At 30.4% G+C, this 15,042-nt stretch overlaps 2 protein-coding genes and 1 long non-coding RNA gene across 10 annotated transcripts; 2 read left to right on the forward strand and 1 right to left on the reverse strand.

Moving 5' to 3' along the window:
* Positions 1–249: 249 nt before the first annotated feature.
* On the forward strand, positions 250–4,606 carry LOC145181622 (ATP-dependent DNA helicase Q1-like). 4 transcript variants are annotated; one of them, XM_090100433.1, is made up of 10 exons: positions 250–769; positions 1,029–1,251; positions 1,827–2,068; positions 2,275–2,356; positions 2,511–2,682; positions 2,783–2,981; positions 3,219–3,371; positions 3,782–3,876; positions 3,977–4,225; positions 4,414–4,606. In XM_090100433.1, the coding sequence occupies exons 5-10, from the start codon at positions 2,635–2,637 to the stop codon at positions 4,540–4,542; spliced, it is 873 nt and encodes a 290-aa protein (XP_089956559.1). In that variant the 5' UTR covers positions 250–769; positions 1,029–1,251; positions 1,827–2,068; positions 2,275–2,356; positions 2,511–2,634; the 3' UTR covers positions 4,543–4,606. The 4 variants fall into 4 exon arrangements, with proteins under 4 accessions (XP_089956559.1, XP_089956560.1, XP_089956556.1 ...); XM_090100434.1 differs by having other exon boundaries at positions 2,783–2,912; XM_090100430.1 differs by having other exon boundaries at positions 258–769; positions 2,511–2,659.
* A 3,684-nt stretch (positions 4,607–8,290) lies between these two features.
* LOC145180937 (uncharacterized) lies at positions 8,291–11,906 on the forward strand. Of its 4 annotated transcripts, none has more exons than XM_090100610.1 (9): positions 8,291–8,413; positions 9,306–9,526; positions 9,632–9,696; positions 9,855–9,947; positions 10,036–10,525; positions 10,673–10,757; positions 10,881–10,949; positions 11,089–11,216; positions 11,380–11,906. In XM_090100610.1, the coding sequence occupies exons 1-9, from the start codon at positions 8,405–8,407 to the stop codon at positions 11,645–11,647; spliced, it is 1,428 nt and encodes a 475-aa protein (XP_089956736.1). In that variant the 5' UTR covers positions 8,291–8,404; the 3' UTR covers positions 11,648–11,906. The 4 variants fall into 4 exon arrangements, with proteins under 4 accessions (XP_089956736.1, XP_079912030.2, XP_089956734.1 ...); XM_080055904.2 differs by lacking the exon at positions 8,291–8,413 and adding an exon at positions 8,599–8,748; XM_090100608.1 differs by lacking the exon at positions 8,291–8,413 and adding an exon at positions 8,609–8,748 and having other exon boundaries at positions 11,416–11,877.
* Positions 11,907–12,301: 395 nt separating this feature from the next.
* Positions 12,302–15,042, reverse strand: LOC149883209 (uncharacterized). Of its 2 annotated transcripts, XR_016444642.1 has the most exons (4): positions 14,560–15,013; positions 14,295–14,466; positions 13,220–13,997; positions 12,302–12,316 (listed from the first exon to the last, which is right to left on the reverse strand). It is a non-coding gene; the product is annotated as an uncharacterized LOC149883209 (long non-coding RNA). The 2 variants fall into 2 exon arrangements; XR_016444641.1 differs by lacking the exon at positions 12,302–12,316 and having other exon boundaries at positions 13,257–13,997; positions 14,560–15,042.

Here is a 15,042-nt window from a genome sequence, read left to right on the forward strand (position 1 = left end):
CCCATTTTGGCTTCACAAATTTAAAAAAATTATAAATCATTGGGAAAATTGGACTCAGCTAAAATGTATAAGTAAAAGAATAAGTAGAATAAAAGTAATTTTTTTTGTTGTATAAGGAGCAAGCTACACATTCACCTTTGTCAAAGTGTGCATCATTTATATCAATAATACAATAACTCAAATTAGAGAAAATTTTTTTTTTTAGAAAACTATTTCTCAACAAAATTTCGTTCGGCTTCAGCCCGAAGTAAATACAGATTTAAAAAAAACCCGGAACTCCGGAAAAATTTAGTACTAATTCCTTGACAGTCTGCAGCTAGTGAAAACAACAAAATTAGTGCAAGCTTTGACTGTGTTCGTTAACTAATTTGCAAAAATGGCAGAGAGTAGTATGACTATAATTCTAGAGCAAATTTCTAAAATAGATTTGACAGTCGAAAAACTTAAACAAAAAATAGCTGAATTGTTAAAAGAGCGAGAAAGTTTGATAATTAAAAAAGAAACATTACAAAAGAAAATAGACTTTTCAATATCAGAGAAGGACCAGAGGCAATCGCCCATTGATTGGCTAGCAAAAGTTTTTCCATGGTCTGAAAAAATACTTAAATGTCTGAAGGAAAAGTTTAACATTCATGACTTTCGCCCTCTTCAACGTGAAACTATCAATGCTACCTTAGCAAAAAAAGATTGTATTTTAGTTATGCCAACTGGTAGTGGAAAGAGTTTGTGTTTCCAACTACCTGCAGTTGTATCAAATGGTTTGACTTTGGTAAGGTTTTTATCTGGTTGTGTAAACTACTCGGCTATTTTTTTACTGTTAAAGATAGCTTTTTTTTTAGAAGAGTTAAAATAGTTTACGAATCAAAGAAAAAATTAAAGATTATTTTAAAATGTGCTTGAGAACAAAATTACCTTATGATTAACACTTTAAAATTTATTCTTATACTGATATTTTAAATAATGATAGGTTCTTTCAGGAAATGTCTAATCTGATATGTTTTTCATTTTCCATATTGAATATTTCCCAGGTAATTTCCCCATTGGTATCATTAATGGAAGACCAATTAATTGCTTTAAGAGAGCTAAATATAGAGGCTGCAATGTTAGATGCATCATCTCCTAAAACACATGTTTCTAATATACAGAATCAAATGGTAACACAAGGCACATTGTTAAAACTTTTGTATGTCACTCCAGAAAAATTGGCAAAGAGTAAACGCTTTATGTCAAAATTGGAAAAAGCATACTCAAGTTTGTTTTTATTTTATTAATATGCAGTTTACATGTGTTCTTGGTTGTATTTTTATCTTTTATGACTTTTTGTTGTTTATTTTATGGTCATTTTCTTTCAAAGCCTTGGTTACAACTGCTTGTATATACTGTAAACAGTTTATACAAGACAGTTAATGTTAACCAAGTTTTTTTTATACACCCTTCAAATAAGTATTTTCCATAAAAAATTTCAAGTTTGTGAAAATATTCAAACTCTAACCACTCAAAGCTTAAGTAAAATGATTATGATATCTTGGCAATTTGTTAGGACAACATTAAGAAATTGTGAGGACAATATTATAGCAAAGTACTTTTGTGAAGACAAGATCAAAGCTATTTAAGTGCCTCTTTCTTTTAATTGCGTTTTTTTAAAAAAATTTTTAAAAGGTTTTTTAAATTATGCACCTACATTCCAATCTTACAAATAATGAAAAGTACCCCTTTTCTCTCCTTATACCATCATATTTTGTCTTGCAATTTTTAATTCTTTTAAGAGATTGCTGTAGTTTTTTTTCTTCTATCTAGAATAATCTCTGATTAATTATTGATTTTAGTGGGTTTGATTGATAGAATAGTAATCGATGAAGTACATTGTGCAAGCAATTGGGGACATGACTTTCGTCCAGATTACAAATACTTAGGCATCTTGAAAAGACAATTTCCATTACTTCCTATACTTGGTCTAACTGCTACAGCTTCCAAAAAGGTTTTGGATGATATAAAAGAGATTCTAAATCTGGAGAGTGATTGTTTATTGTTTCAAGCATCATTTAATCGACCAAATCTCTTTTATGAGGTATCTTTTATGGGGTGTTTTTTATGAGAAATTTTTGATGAGGTATTTTTGATGAGGTATTTTATATGAGCTATCTTTTATAACATTTTTTGGATTTAATCTTCTAGTCTTTTTTTAAGCGTAGGACTTAATTTTGTTCCATTAGCTAAAAAGCAAATTCCTATTCTAGTTATTTTGTCTTAACTTAAAGAAAACTCTATTATTAGGTTAACCATACTTTACTGTCTTCTTCTGATCTTGTAAATGAAATTGCAACCTGTATCAAATCTCGATTTAAGGATGAATCTGGTAGATTGCATTAATATATTGCTATTCAAGAATGTTTTTTTTTAATGCTGTTTGAGAGAATTTATTTTGAAATCTAAAGCCACTTAGCATAAAGTTTAAACTTTTAGTCTTTTTTAGAAATCTTTCTTATTCTACTATTCCTTATTTCTTATAGGGATTGTTTACTGTTTTTCACGAAAAGACTCAGAAGAAGTAGCATCTTTGCTCAGCAAACATGGTATAAGTTCACATTGCTATCATGCAGACATTTCTTCAGATATCAAAACTCAAGTCCATCAATGGTGGACCAAAGGGAAAATTCAGGTTTAAATGAAAGCTCTCTACATGTAAATTTTAATTTACAGTTTATGTTTTTTTTTTATTTTTTTTTTTACCAACCAATTTTATCAAAACTATTTATTGAATTCTAATTTTTATCAATTTTAGGTGATTGTAGCAACAATTGCTTTTGGAATGGGAATTGATAAACCAAATGTCCGTTTTGTTATTCATTATTCATTGAGTAAATCTATTGAAAATTACTACCAAGAGAGTGGAAGAGCAGGCAGAGATGGAGGTGATGCACATTGCATCCTTTATTTTAGATTCCAAGATATCTTTCGGCAAATGTCTATGGTTTTTACTGGTAGGGAAAAATGGTTTATCTGAATCTATAACTTCATTGGATTCAACTTTTTAACATTTTTTATTGTAGTGAAATACCTTTACCCATGTAAAATGGCCACAGAAAAGATTTAATTTTTTTCACCTTAAAAAAACATGTTTCTCATTAGCAATTAGAAATCTCTGAGTTATCATAAAGTTTATGATAACTCATAAGATTTTTTTCTATAAATAATTATTTTCATTTTCCTTCTCTTAGAGAAAACAGACATAAAAAAGGTTCACCAAATGTTAAGATATTGCATTGAAAAAAAGCGATGTCGTCGTAGTATTATAGGTGAAGACTTTGAAGAGAATTGGGATTCAATCGATTCTTGTAAAATGTGTGATAATTGCTTATCCGACAAATCAAGTAATTTGCTCACATACGATTATTATTTAGTTTTAGTTTTACATATTTTAAGTATTATATGTTAAATATTTTAAATATATTATGCTTCAATATTTTATAAATAATATAACATATAATATGCTTCAATATTACATAAAAGCCTTAGAACCTATCTTATTACGCGCTATCCTTTGCAGTGCTTGTAAGTTTACATCAAGTGATTGTGATTTGAGAAAACCTTAAAAAAAAAAAAAAATGGTATGGTTTGTACAAACTTTTAAATAAAATAATAAGTGTAAAAAGCCACAGAAATAGAATATTACAATAAAACAGTTCATAGTTAACTAAGTTGTATTAATATGATCGTCAAAAAATCTTATCCTTTCACATAAAGATTTGCAAGATAGTCTGTAATAAAATGTTATCCGTAGGGTTTGAAGTTCGTGACTTGAAGCAATTCGGTTTAACAGTAGTTAAAATCCTTGAATCAGCAGCTGCTATAGATGAAAGACTCACCCCGCTTAAGGTTTATTCACATTATGTTTGTTATTTCTATAATCCATTAGCTGATTTTCTTTCATTCTTAAATTTAATGTGCTCTGAGTTCGTTTTCACGTTTCATTTAGCTTATAGAAGTTTGGCTCGGTAAGGGAAAATCTTCTTTACGACCAACGTCTACCTGCATACTTTCACGTCAGGAATGTGAAATTGTATTAGCTAAACTTCTTCTTGAACTTGTAGTACGCGAAGAGTTTCATTTCACACCTTACAGTACTATAACATATTTAGTACCTGGTCCTCATTATGGTCATCTAATTCAGAATAGGATATTGATTCATCACGATATATTAGTGTCATGTGATGTTCCATCGGATGTAAGTAAAAATCATATTCAACTTCTTCAAAATGTATTACACAATAATTATTCAAAATATGCATCTATAATACTCCTATTATAAATGCATATTTGTTTTTAATAATTTTACATAATTCATTTAATTTACGCAGCATTACATAATTTTAAATTCAATATTTTTATATTGCTCCCTTTTTCATTTTCTAGAAAAACTCAAAAGGCAAAAGGAAGTGTTTAACAAATGCAACAAAATCTCAAAGAAAGAAACCTAACATGAATCAGGATGCACTTAATAGCGATCTTATACTAATCAATGATTCAGATGAAGACCAATAGTTACATTGTGTTCTGTTGTAAATTTTTGTATTTACATTAACAAAAAAAAATATTTTTTTTTCCAGTATGACTGCGGTGACTTGAATTCTTACATTTTTCGGGAGGCCTTTGACCGAAAAAATAATCCATTTCTATTCACATACGTAAATTATTCTTTACAAAATCTTCCTGGTAACATCCAATATATATATATATATATATATATATATATATATATATATATATATATATATATATATATATATATATATATATATATATATATATAACATTGTGCGGATGAACATTTTGAACATGGGAAATTTACTTTTAATGTATGTGCTTATACATACGCACATACATTTATGTATGATGGCTACTATCCCTTGTTTATTATCTAATTACAGTATTAATACTCATATCTTTTGTTGTTTTGTAAAATGACAAGAAAGGGAACATTTTTAATGAAACGTTTCTCGCTAGGTAATGATGCAACGATGTTTTTTTTTTTTATTATTAAATTATTATTTGAAGATTTTTTGTTAAGCTTTTATGTCCCTTGGTAATTCAGCTAAATTTTTCTGTAAACTAAATGTCCTATCAAGTAAACATTGATAACTTATTGTTTAAACTTTTTTATTCAAGCATCTTTCTCTACATATTTGTGAATGAAGTTTTGGAATCTATTTTATTATATTTTCGTCAACCGGTCATGTTTTCTAGTCTAAGCGCCAATAAATTCCGTGGAATGAAAATAAAAATGTACTCATAACGTTCTTAGCGTTTTCAGCAGCAAATTTTGAATCAATTGATCAAGATTTGTGCACGGTCGAAAACAGGGCTGTGGAGTCGGTAAGCTGCTGTTCCGACTCCGACTCCTTGATTTTATCATGGACCGACTCCGACTCCTTCATAAGTAACCAATTTCTAACAACAAATAGTTGTTTGTTTTACTACAGTTATTTGTTCGTAACAACAAATAACTGTAGTAAAATGTTAACATCGGCTATTTCATCACTATGATACAAATAATCCAACCACTTAGTGCTTTAAACTATATTTATAAGAAAACAATTTCTGAATAAACAACTTTTCTGAACTCTGGTTATGCAATAAACTCTTATGCAGTCGCTAATAACATTATGAATTTGTCAAAATCATGTTTGAAATATTGTCAGTTGGACAATATTTCAAACATGAAAGAACTTGTTCTTCTTTAAGTTCATATTCTTTAAGAATCTTTTCTACTAAGACCTGGAGAAATTCGCTGGTGTGATTAGTTTTGGCGTCTTTTACTGCCAATGTCTTGGTAACTGCTTCATTTTTTTCAAAAAAGAATTAAACATTTATTGCAAAATAGTTCACTCTGTTAAGAAACACAAAGCGCCCTTGAGACATTCATTAAGTTCTTCTTTTTGTTTAACAGCTTTTTCTATCACTAATTTTCTAACATTCTTTCTCTCCAGAGAAACAAAGCTAATTGAATACTTACAGTCTTTCTGTTTGTGGAGCAACTCTTTGGTGCTTGGTGGTGGCACGTCTAGCTTTCTACTAAGAATATGTAGCACAGTGCCAGACAATTTAAGTCGGGAGTTAGGGGATCACGAAGTTATATAGTTTAACGGAAGCTAGAGGAGAGCGCAAGGGAGGTGATATATGATTCTCAGTGATAAGCAGCAAAATACCCTATTGCTTATCACTGTTTTAAAGGCCTAAAAAAAACATGTCAAGCTCCTTGTCCTCCAGTTGTTGCAAACTACAATTTCCATTGTGTCTGGATATCCTACAGCTTTCAGAGCATTCTGTGACTTGTAGTTTTGTAACAACTATAAAATCCTTATGAAAATTATGAAACTTTGAAAGATTTTTTTTAAACCGGAGTCGGAGTCGGTACAATTTTTCCGACTCCGACTCCGACTCCGACTCCAGCCAAAATGAGCTCCGACTCCGACTCCACGATTCCGACTCCGACTCTACAGCCCTGGTCGAAAATATTAACACCTTTAAGCTTTGTCCGAGAGAGATATTCCATTGTTAATATTTGGATGTGAATGCACAGATGAGTTTAAATAAAATTTTCTATTCATTTAGCACCAATTTCATAAATGAAAGATATAAATGAAGCAAAAACCATCATAAGTTATCATCCACTAGCATTTTAATACAAATCTGTTGTAAACAACTATCTTTCATTTTGTACTTCTTATTTCAACATTAAAAATGCCACAAAACTATGAAGATTGACACAGCAGCGTGTTTTTTTTTTATGTTTACAAAAAAGTGAACGGGAACCAAGAAGATTTATGATTGAAAGAGTACACAAACTGGTGAAAAAGGACTTGGGCTTCAATAGGTTCTAAAAAGAGTTTGTGAGGACACTGACATAATTTATTGCAAGAATTCGAAAGAAATATGCTACTTGAAATGAAGTACTCAGCAAATCACCTTATCAAGCTGGGAATCGATGGTGGAAGATGATGGAATGTTTTTTTAACGATGGTGGAATGTTTTTTTTAAACAAGTCTTGGTGTTATTAAAACATCCCAGAGAATTGATGAAACATTCAGCCTTGAACAGAAAACCTCAAAATTACTGAAATCTCGAGTAGTCATGCGCCAATCAATATTTTAAATTGCAGAAGAAGTTCCAGAATCCTATATCAACATTAAGGCATTATCGTATTTTACCAACACAAACAATGTTGATCATTTTGAACAAAAATAGAAAAAATCATCTAGCGCACTTTGGTACTTTAAATGCGCCAGAAGATTTTTTTTATCTACTTCCAAATTGTTATAAAATTTTTGGGAATTTCAACATTTCCTAAATAAAGATCATTTCAGTATTCTTCGATACTTGTCTTAATGTGAAATGTTTTGCACGAAAATCAAAATATACCTGTAACTATTTTAACTATTTTGGTTTTCGAAATGATGATTGTGAAATACTTGCGTGAATTAGCAAAAGAGTTGCGTTTTTTTTTCTTTCAATAATTTGCTTAAAATGAGAATTAATTAGAATATTAGTGAAAAAAAAATATAGCTGATAAAGGTTCGTTAATTTTGATTAAATGTTTGCAAGCACACTTGTGAAAAAATTTTAACTTGTATTGATCAGTTTATTTGAAAGAAGTAATTCAATTTTTTAATTATGATTTCCTTTTTACAAAAACATTTTTTTTATAAATTTCTCAAACTGGTCTATGATTTTTTTAAGAACAAATTTTGAAAATTTCTAGTCATAAATCTTTCCTAACAGATAATTCAAATCTTAAATTCCCAAAATGCAACTCTTACAGTGCGGTAACTCATTTGTTCCATTCAATTAATGACTCCCTTAGGCATCGCGTTCAATTTACAACTTTTTCTGGCTCTTCTTTTTTGTTCTCGAGGATTTCCCGTTGGCTTCTTAAATAAATTTATAAAATTGCTTATTTATATTTTACAAATTGCGGTATAGTCCTAATTTCAATATTGACTAACTCAATCATTTTGACAAGATTTTAAGCATTTTTCAAGTAAGCAAAAAAAATAATTTTGAAGTTAAAAAAAAAAAGTGGCGGAGAGTGAATGTTTCTTTATCTCACATTATGTTATATAAAAGTAAGAAGAAAGAAAAAAAAAAAAAAAAAAAAAAGGACTTAAAAATATTTTAATTTTCAATATCTTTCATTAACTCCCGGTTATTAACGTAGTGGATTTATTATTGTCGTTATCGCAGACATGGTCCATTCTATCTATGATGGAGGGTTTTTTTTGGAAACTGACGCACTCGTGCGTGTCTATTTGAAGTTGATGATCGTTAATAGGGCGGATGAATTTTTCAGACACTATTGATAGTCAAACTAAAGATACTAGGGAAGTGATAAAAATTTCATACAGAGATGTCAAAGGTATTGCAAATTAAATAACTTTTTTTTGTTAAGCTTATTGCAGAATTTCACAACATATTTAAAAAGAAAAATCGCAGGAATGTTCTTTTGTATTAATAAATTGCTCAAAGTTACTCATGAAATTTGTTAACGTCTCCGTGAGCGTAAAATTTTAAACTTCCGCGAGCTTTAAGAGAATTTATAAAATGTCAACTAAGTTAATGGTTGGTAACTTGATACACCAAAGTGTGCATAAAGTTCGAAGGCGATTGTTTGAAGAAAAAGACGAAAGCAGCAGATACGCAAAACCTGCTCAATTAATCAACGAACAATGTGCTTCAAAAGTTGCAAACGAAGTAAATGCTGCAATAGTTAATGTTTCATTTTTTAAAAAATTTTACCGTTCGAATATTTAGCATTCGAACGTTTCTTTTGAAAGAAATTATTCTTATAAATTTTGTTCTGCCGAGTTCCTATGGAATCAGATTTAACACAGCTCTATGTGTAAACCGTAAAGAATTTTCGTTTTTGTTTTAAAGAACTTATGTTAAGTTGCCTTGGACAGTTAAGGTGTTGACTCGTTTTGCGGCAACGTTTTTCATCTTGCACTTATAGATTTTAACTCATCTAAGCCGTCTGGGAGGGAAGCGTTTCAAATAATCTTATAACTTTAGCATTTTTAAAAATATAAATGTAAATGTCTAAGTTATTTCTACATTAATTTTACAGAAAAAAAAAAGAAAAGAAAAATACTAGGAACCTAGCTTCAAACTTTAATAAATTATGCACGCATACTAGCTCTTAACGCGTTGCGAATACGTAGCCTCAAACAAATGCTCATTAAATTCTCGTCACCGTCATTTTGTTGGTTATCTTTATTATCATAGATAATTGTTATATATTTTTTTAATAGCAACTCGCGTTCAACATATTAATTGTGACTACTTTCGAAGAATCGGGAGAAATTCAACTGCTGAGCGCACATGCAACTTACTTAAATAACAATACCAACGTGCTCTATTGCTTACCCGACGACGCGTTACAGCAGTGTAACCAAGTGAATTACAAAGTCATCTTTACCGATGTCGATCTCTCACGAAATAATGAAATGCTGAGGATTATAACGTCCATAAGGTTGGTCAATGCAAAAAAAACGTTTTAGGAAAAGGTTTTTCAGGCTCCAAACTTTCATTTCCTAAGGTGGTCACACATAAAAACTTAAAAGATTTTGTGTTTCAGGAAAAGAAGTTTAAAAAATAAGGACACGCCCATTATAGCTGTTCATCAGCGACACCATAACCATGGTACGCATTTTATTTCTGTTTCACCCCTTTCCCCCACCTACCCCTTATCTTTTTTTATTCTTTTGCAAATTGATTGTACTTCACGAGAAGTGCTGTAGAGAGTTTTGCTGCAGTAAATTTAATGCCTTGTATTTTTCTTTTTTCTTTTTTTTCTCCAGCTAATGATTTAGATTACTATGGCATCACGGATGTTTACAAAGGAGATTTGAATCATGTGATTGTCAAGGAAATCCTGGACAAGTACAAGATCGGTAAAATATCGGGAAAAGATTTTACTGTTAACTTTACTTATTTTTAAATTGGATAACATTCTTATCGCAATAATATGAACTCGTTTAGTTTTTGAATCTACTGATCCGTTAGAAAATGATGAAAATGTGCTAACTTCGGAAAAAAAAAATCTGAGTGAAAAAGTTTCTGTGCCGTCTCCACCTCTTCCTAATTCCAGCTCCTCAGAAAAAAAGGAAGACTTCTTTTTCCCCGCACCAAAAAGCCCATCAGGCATGGTGTCATCCAGTTGTCTTTTGAATAACACCAGTGGCAAAACCTCATTGAAAACGATCAATAAAGATTTTGCACCCATTCACCCTAGAAATCTGTACCGTACAACAATTCCACGAATTAAACCGCCAAAAGAGCTCCATTCATTTTATCAAGCGCCTACAAATGATACTTTTCGAAAACACCCATTTATGCCAGTTAACCAGACTTTGAACCCTTCCTATAATATACCGTATATGGTAAGTGGGGCGCCAGGATCCGCCGACATGAAAATTACTATGATACCAGATGATGTTACAAAACATAGTACTAAGGAACGGCTGAGAAGGTAAAAGAAGTTTTGAACTATAAGTGTATGTAAATGTATGGCGTATATAAGTTTGCATACAAGCATACACATTCATAATAATGAATGTGTTTTTTTTATTAGAGAAAATGTGTTTTTTTTATTAGAGAATGAATTTTCTTTTATTAGAGAAAGGATCAAAGAGTGTTGCGATCAAATGAGAGACATGCTACCGAAGCTACACGGACATTCAAGAAAAATTGATATGGCCACTGTAAGTTGCACTTATAGAAAATGTATAAATTGATAATGATAATAGAAATTAACTTCAGTTAATTTCGATTCTATTTGTTACAACAACCGTTGGTTGTATTTAAAATCTTAAGCATTCTGATAGGTTTTAGAGTTGACTGTTTTATACATTCGCATCATTCAAATGCATTCACCTGCTCTTGTATATGATCAAGTGAGTTGTCTTCTGCGTTGATTTTTTTTTTTTTTTTTAATTTACTCACAATCAATGTGAGTCATTTTTTTAGCTGCAACTTATTTGCACTCAACTAGCTTCATCCAAATTTCAACACGTGCTTGTATTTTTGCTTTAGTGTTCGCAAATCTTCCAAAACTTCTGTCGTCAGGTGACAGAGAAGAATAAATACAGCGAAGAGACTGTAATTAAGGGGAACACCAGATCATCTAAGACTTCTAATGATACCAAATCATCAATGTTAAGGTACGCGTCGTAAATTTAAAAATCAATTTTTTTTTTAAAAAAAACTGAAGAAAAGTTGTAATCCCCAGGTAATCATTCCATGACAACTGATGTTGCTTTGTATTTATTTTTTAATGGTCTAACCATTAAGAGTTTATAATCGTACTGAAGCAATTCTTTTTAGCGTAACAAATCATGTATATCTAAATAATCACCAAAGGTACACTGAAGAATCGGTATCACCTTTTACGCAGCATCTTCGCAACGGTCACTTTCAACCAATTGAGTACTTTAGCATTGGTGTTCCAACTGCTAATGATTTGTACCAGCAACAATTATCGCAACAAATCCAATATACCGCTTCATCAAACATACAAAAAGACCATTTGTTTACGGACAATCTAAGCATTCACCCGGACCAATCACAAAGTATATACGGCAGCCATTTTTAACAGAAACATATTTTAAACTCATTTTTGGCTTCCTTTCATTGCTTGAAATGTTCAAGTTTCGCTCCGAACGCTGATGAACGAGAAAACTGTTATGGTTGCGATTAAGTTTCAAATTAATGAATTATATACTCACAAGGATTATACATTTTATCGATGAATTTCTATTTCATTGAGTTAAATGCATAGTTGTGTTATCTTTAGTTACAAAAAGTTATTTGATTTAATAAAAATTTTGAAATAAAAATAAACGCTTAAAAGTTTTTTTTTGGATATCGTTTCTTTCACTTTAAACCCTTTTAGATACTAGAATTCAACCTTTTTATAGAAATCAATTTTAAAACGATTTTGAAAAAATTTGTATGGAAAATGTTGAAAATTTTTTCGTCTACTAAAATTCAGCGGCAATAGGCACAATAACAGAATTGTTTATTTATTAACTTATATTTAGTTAAATTCAAAAATAAATCGCTATTATATTTAACAAGTTTTTATAAGTTACGAAAGAAATAAACTACATTTTAGTAATAAAACCATTATTGGGTAATACAGCACTTTATTTATGAAAGCGGTTTAGAGATATTGCGTAATTTTTTCCACCATCTTCACACGCTTTTCAAAATTAGACCAGTGGCAAAGTTGAGAAGACTTTCCATTCTATTGTCTGAATTTCTGAAGAAAATGAAAACAATAGTCAGCGGGCCTTGTATACTAGAGTTTTTAAGAGCTACGGCAGATACTGTGGGGAAAAAAAAACTTGAATGTTACTCAATAATTACTCTTAGGTATGTACCAAGGTGACCGATATGTAATTGTGCATTTAAATCTGCCCATCAGTGTTTTTTAGTTAATGATCAGATTATTTTCCTAAGAGAGGATGTTAATAGTGGTAAACATCTTTTATATAAAGTTTGAAAGAGAAAAATTCGACGATTCGTTTTGACAACATTAACGTTAATAAAACAGTTCTTTTATAGCTTTTTGCTTAGCAGTTAAAATTTTGTGGCGCCGCCCTCGGAAAGATTAATTCTCTTTATATATTATAATTTATAATTAAATATTTATTTTAAACGGTAAACACGCGCGCAGACAGAAAATAGTTACAAAACCAACTTTTATTTAATTACTAGAAGAAAATAAAAGTTTTTATTTAATCAAAATTAATAGCCATATAAAATTGTAAAATGTTTTTGCACTTAAAATAGAAAACGTTATTCAGTTGGTTATAGCTTCGATGGTGACGTGCATAAACAAAGATATTGTTAATGGCTGTAAATAAAGAATTAATATCAAACTTAAATGCTCACTCTTTAGCATCTTACTTGTTTAAACTGCAACCTAATTCTTACTATTTCACACTGTCCAGGACCCAAGGGCTTGGGGGGAAGGGGAAATTTTACGTCTCTATGTATACAAAAGTATAAGTAGTAGAAGAACAACACCGACAAAAAGCAAGATCACACTATTATAAATCGTTATAAATTTTGTTTTTGATGACGACAAATACTCGCATAAACATTTTTTAGTTTTACAGTAGTAAGAAGGAAAACATGGTGAACATAATTTCGTACAAACCTCTGGCTGAAAATGAAACAAAATGACGACACAATTATTCGCATAAGTTCTGTCGCATAAATTATGTTGCATAAACTATTATTTCTCTAAAAGTGTTACAAAGAAAAACTTGTTCAGTTTACAGAATAAAATGGTGCAGATTAACTTAAAAACAAATGTTATTTAAGCGTGTTGCGATCATTCTCACATTATTATTGGCTGTTAAAAAATTCATTTCTATCGCAATAGCTTTTTAGAAACTGAATTCAAACTCAAGTCAAATCCAGACAACGATTTATAACTCACGAAGTCCACCTAAAGCTTCCTACTTGGACAGTAAGGTAAAGAACCGCAACAAAAATGCTTAACTGGTTACTTCAAGTAATTTTTTTTTATAATTATAAACGTAAAATTTATTTACTAGCAACTTTTGTTAGAAATCGCACTCGACGCCCCAGAGTTCGCACAGGTGACTTTCTTTCTTCCGTATAGAGTTTTTTATCGGGTTTTTTGTTTTGTAAGATTGTCGTAAACGTGTTTGTTGCGCGTTCTTGGCACCTCCAAGCATAAAGTTTTTGATTTCAAATTGGTCATGTAATCCGGGAGGAATTTCTTCTTGGTTTAAATCTAAAGCTTTGCAATCTCTCTGGGACTTGACAAGATGCATTTCTAAGAGCGCAAGAAGAATCATCCAACGACACATCTTCCGTTACTTTGTTTAGTCTCAGTTATGCTGCAAGTTTTGATGAGTAAATTGGTATGGTATTTTCTTTTAATTATATCTTCTGCCAGCTATGACCTAAAACATAAGGTTGCACCCTTTGTTTGGTTCTTTTGAAATCAAAAATGGTTGAACTATTTAGTTTTTTTTACTTTCGACTAAAATGAGGAAGATCGAATAAAGGCGTTGCCTAGCAATAGAAACTTAAAAAGTTATTTTACAAAAAAGAACCCATAAAAGGGATTACTATGAAAGTATAATGTCGAGATAAAAACTTGCATGAAGAAAAAGTTTGATTGACCACTCCCTCTTATAAAAAGACGGAGTTTCGAATGTAAAGATTGTTAAATTCTATTGACCAACTTTAATACTCACTTTTTTAAGAAAACGCGACGCTTGTTAAGGAAAATAAAGAACTCTACTTTTGTATTTCTTTCTTTTTTAGAATTTCTTTTCGGGAAGATCTGGGACTGTTTTACAGCTTGAAAAATTTTTAAAAGAGTATGGATGACATCAAAACGATTCCAAACAAAGCTGCTTTAAAAATCTAAAAGAGTGGAATTTTAAAATTTATAACTTTATTTAAAGATGTTCCAAAAAAAAACTGTAATTTAAATTTTATATTTAAATTAAAACTCACCCCAACTGCTAAAAAGTTTGGAAGTCACCCCCAACTGCTAAAAGAAAAAATCTTTTTAACGAATTAAATTTTCCGAGATGTCGAGATAATACGAGATCGAAAAGTCGATATAAAAAGAGATTGAAAGAAAAAATAAAAAGCCCTAGCGAATTAAACCAATTACGTAAACGTTTCATTTTTCTGTAAGGGTATGGCCGCCAGAAAATCCATAACAATGTTATCACTTGAAAATTTCTTTAAACTTTAAACAAGAAAGAAAAACTTTAAACTTTAAACAAAGATAAAATTATAAAAAATTGTTAAAAACTTCAAATGGTTATTTATATATATCAGTATCTATGCGTGTATGCGCGCGTTTCAATGTGTTTTTATATATATAACACAAATAATTATGGCTTTATCTTATTTTGAAGTATATTTAATTTGGTTTTATACTCTTCTGCGAATTTAATTAAACAGAGAACTTATAACTTATTCTAGGAA

The sequence above is a fragment of the Hydra viridissima genome, unplaced genomic scaffold (assembly GCF_058129835.1).
Source record: "Hydra viridissima isolate aposymbiotic clone 2 unplaced genomic scaffold, HvirCarnegie_v1 scaffold_10, whole genome shotgun sequence".
Taxonomy (NCBI): Eukaryota; Metazoa; Cnidaria; class Hydrozoa; order Anthoathecata; family Hydridae; genus Hydra; species Hydra viridissima.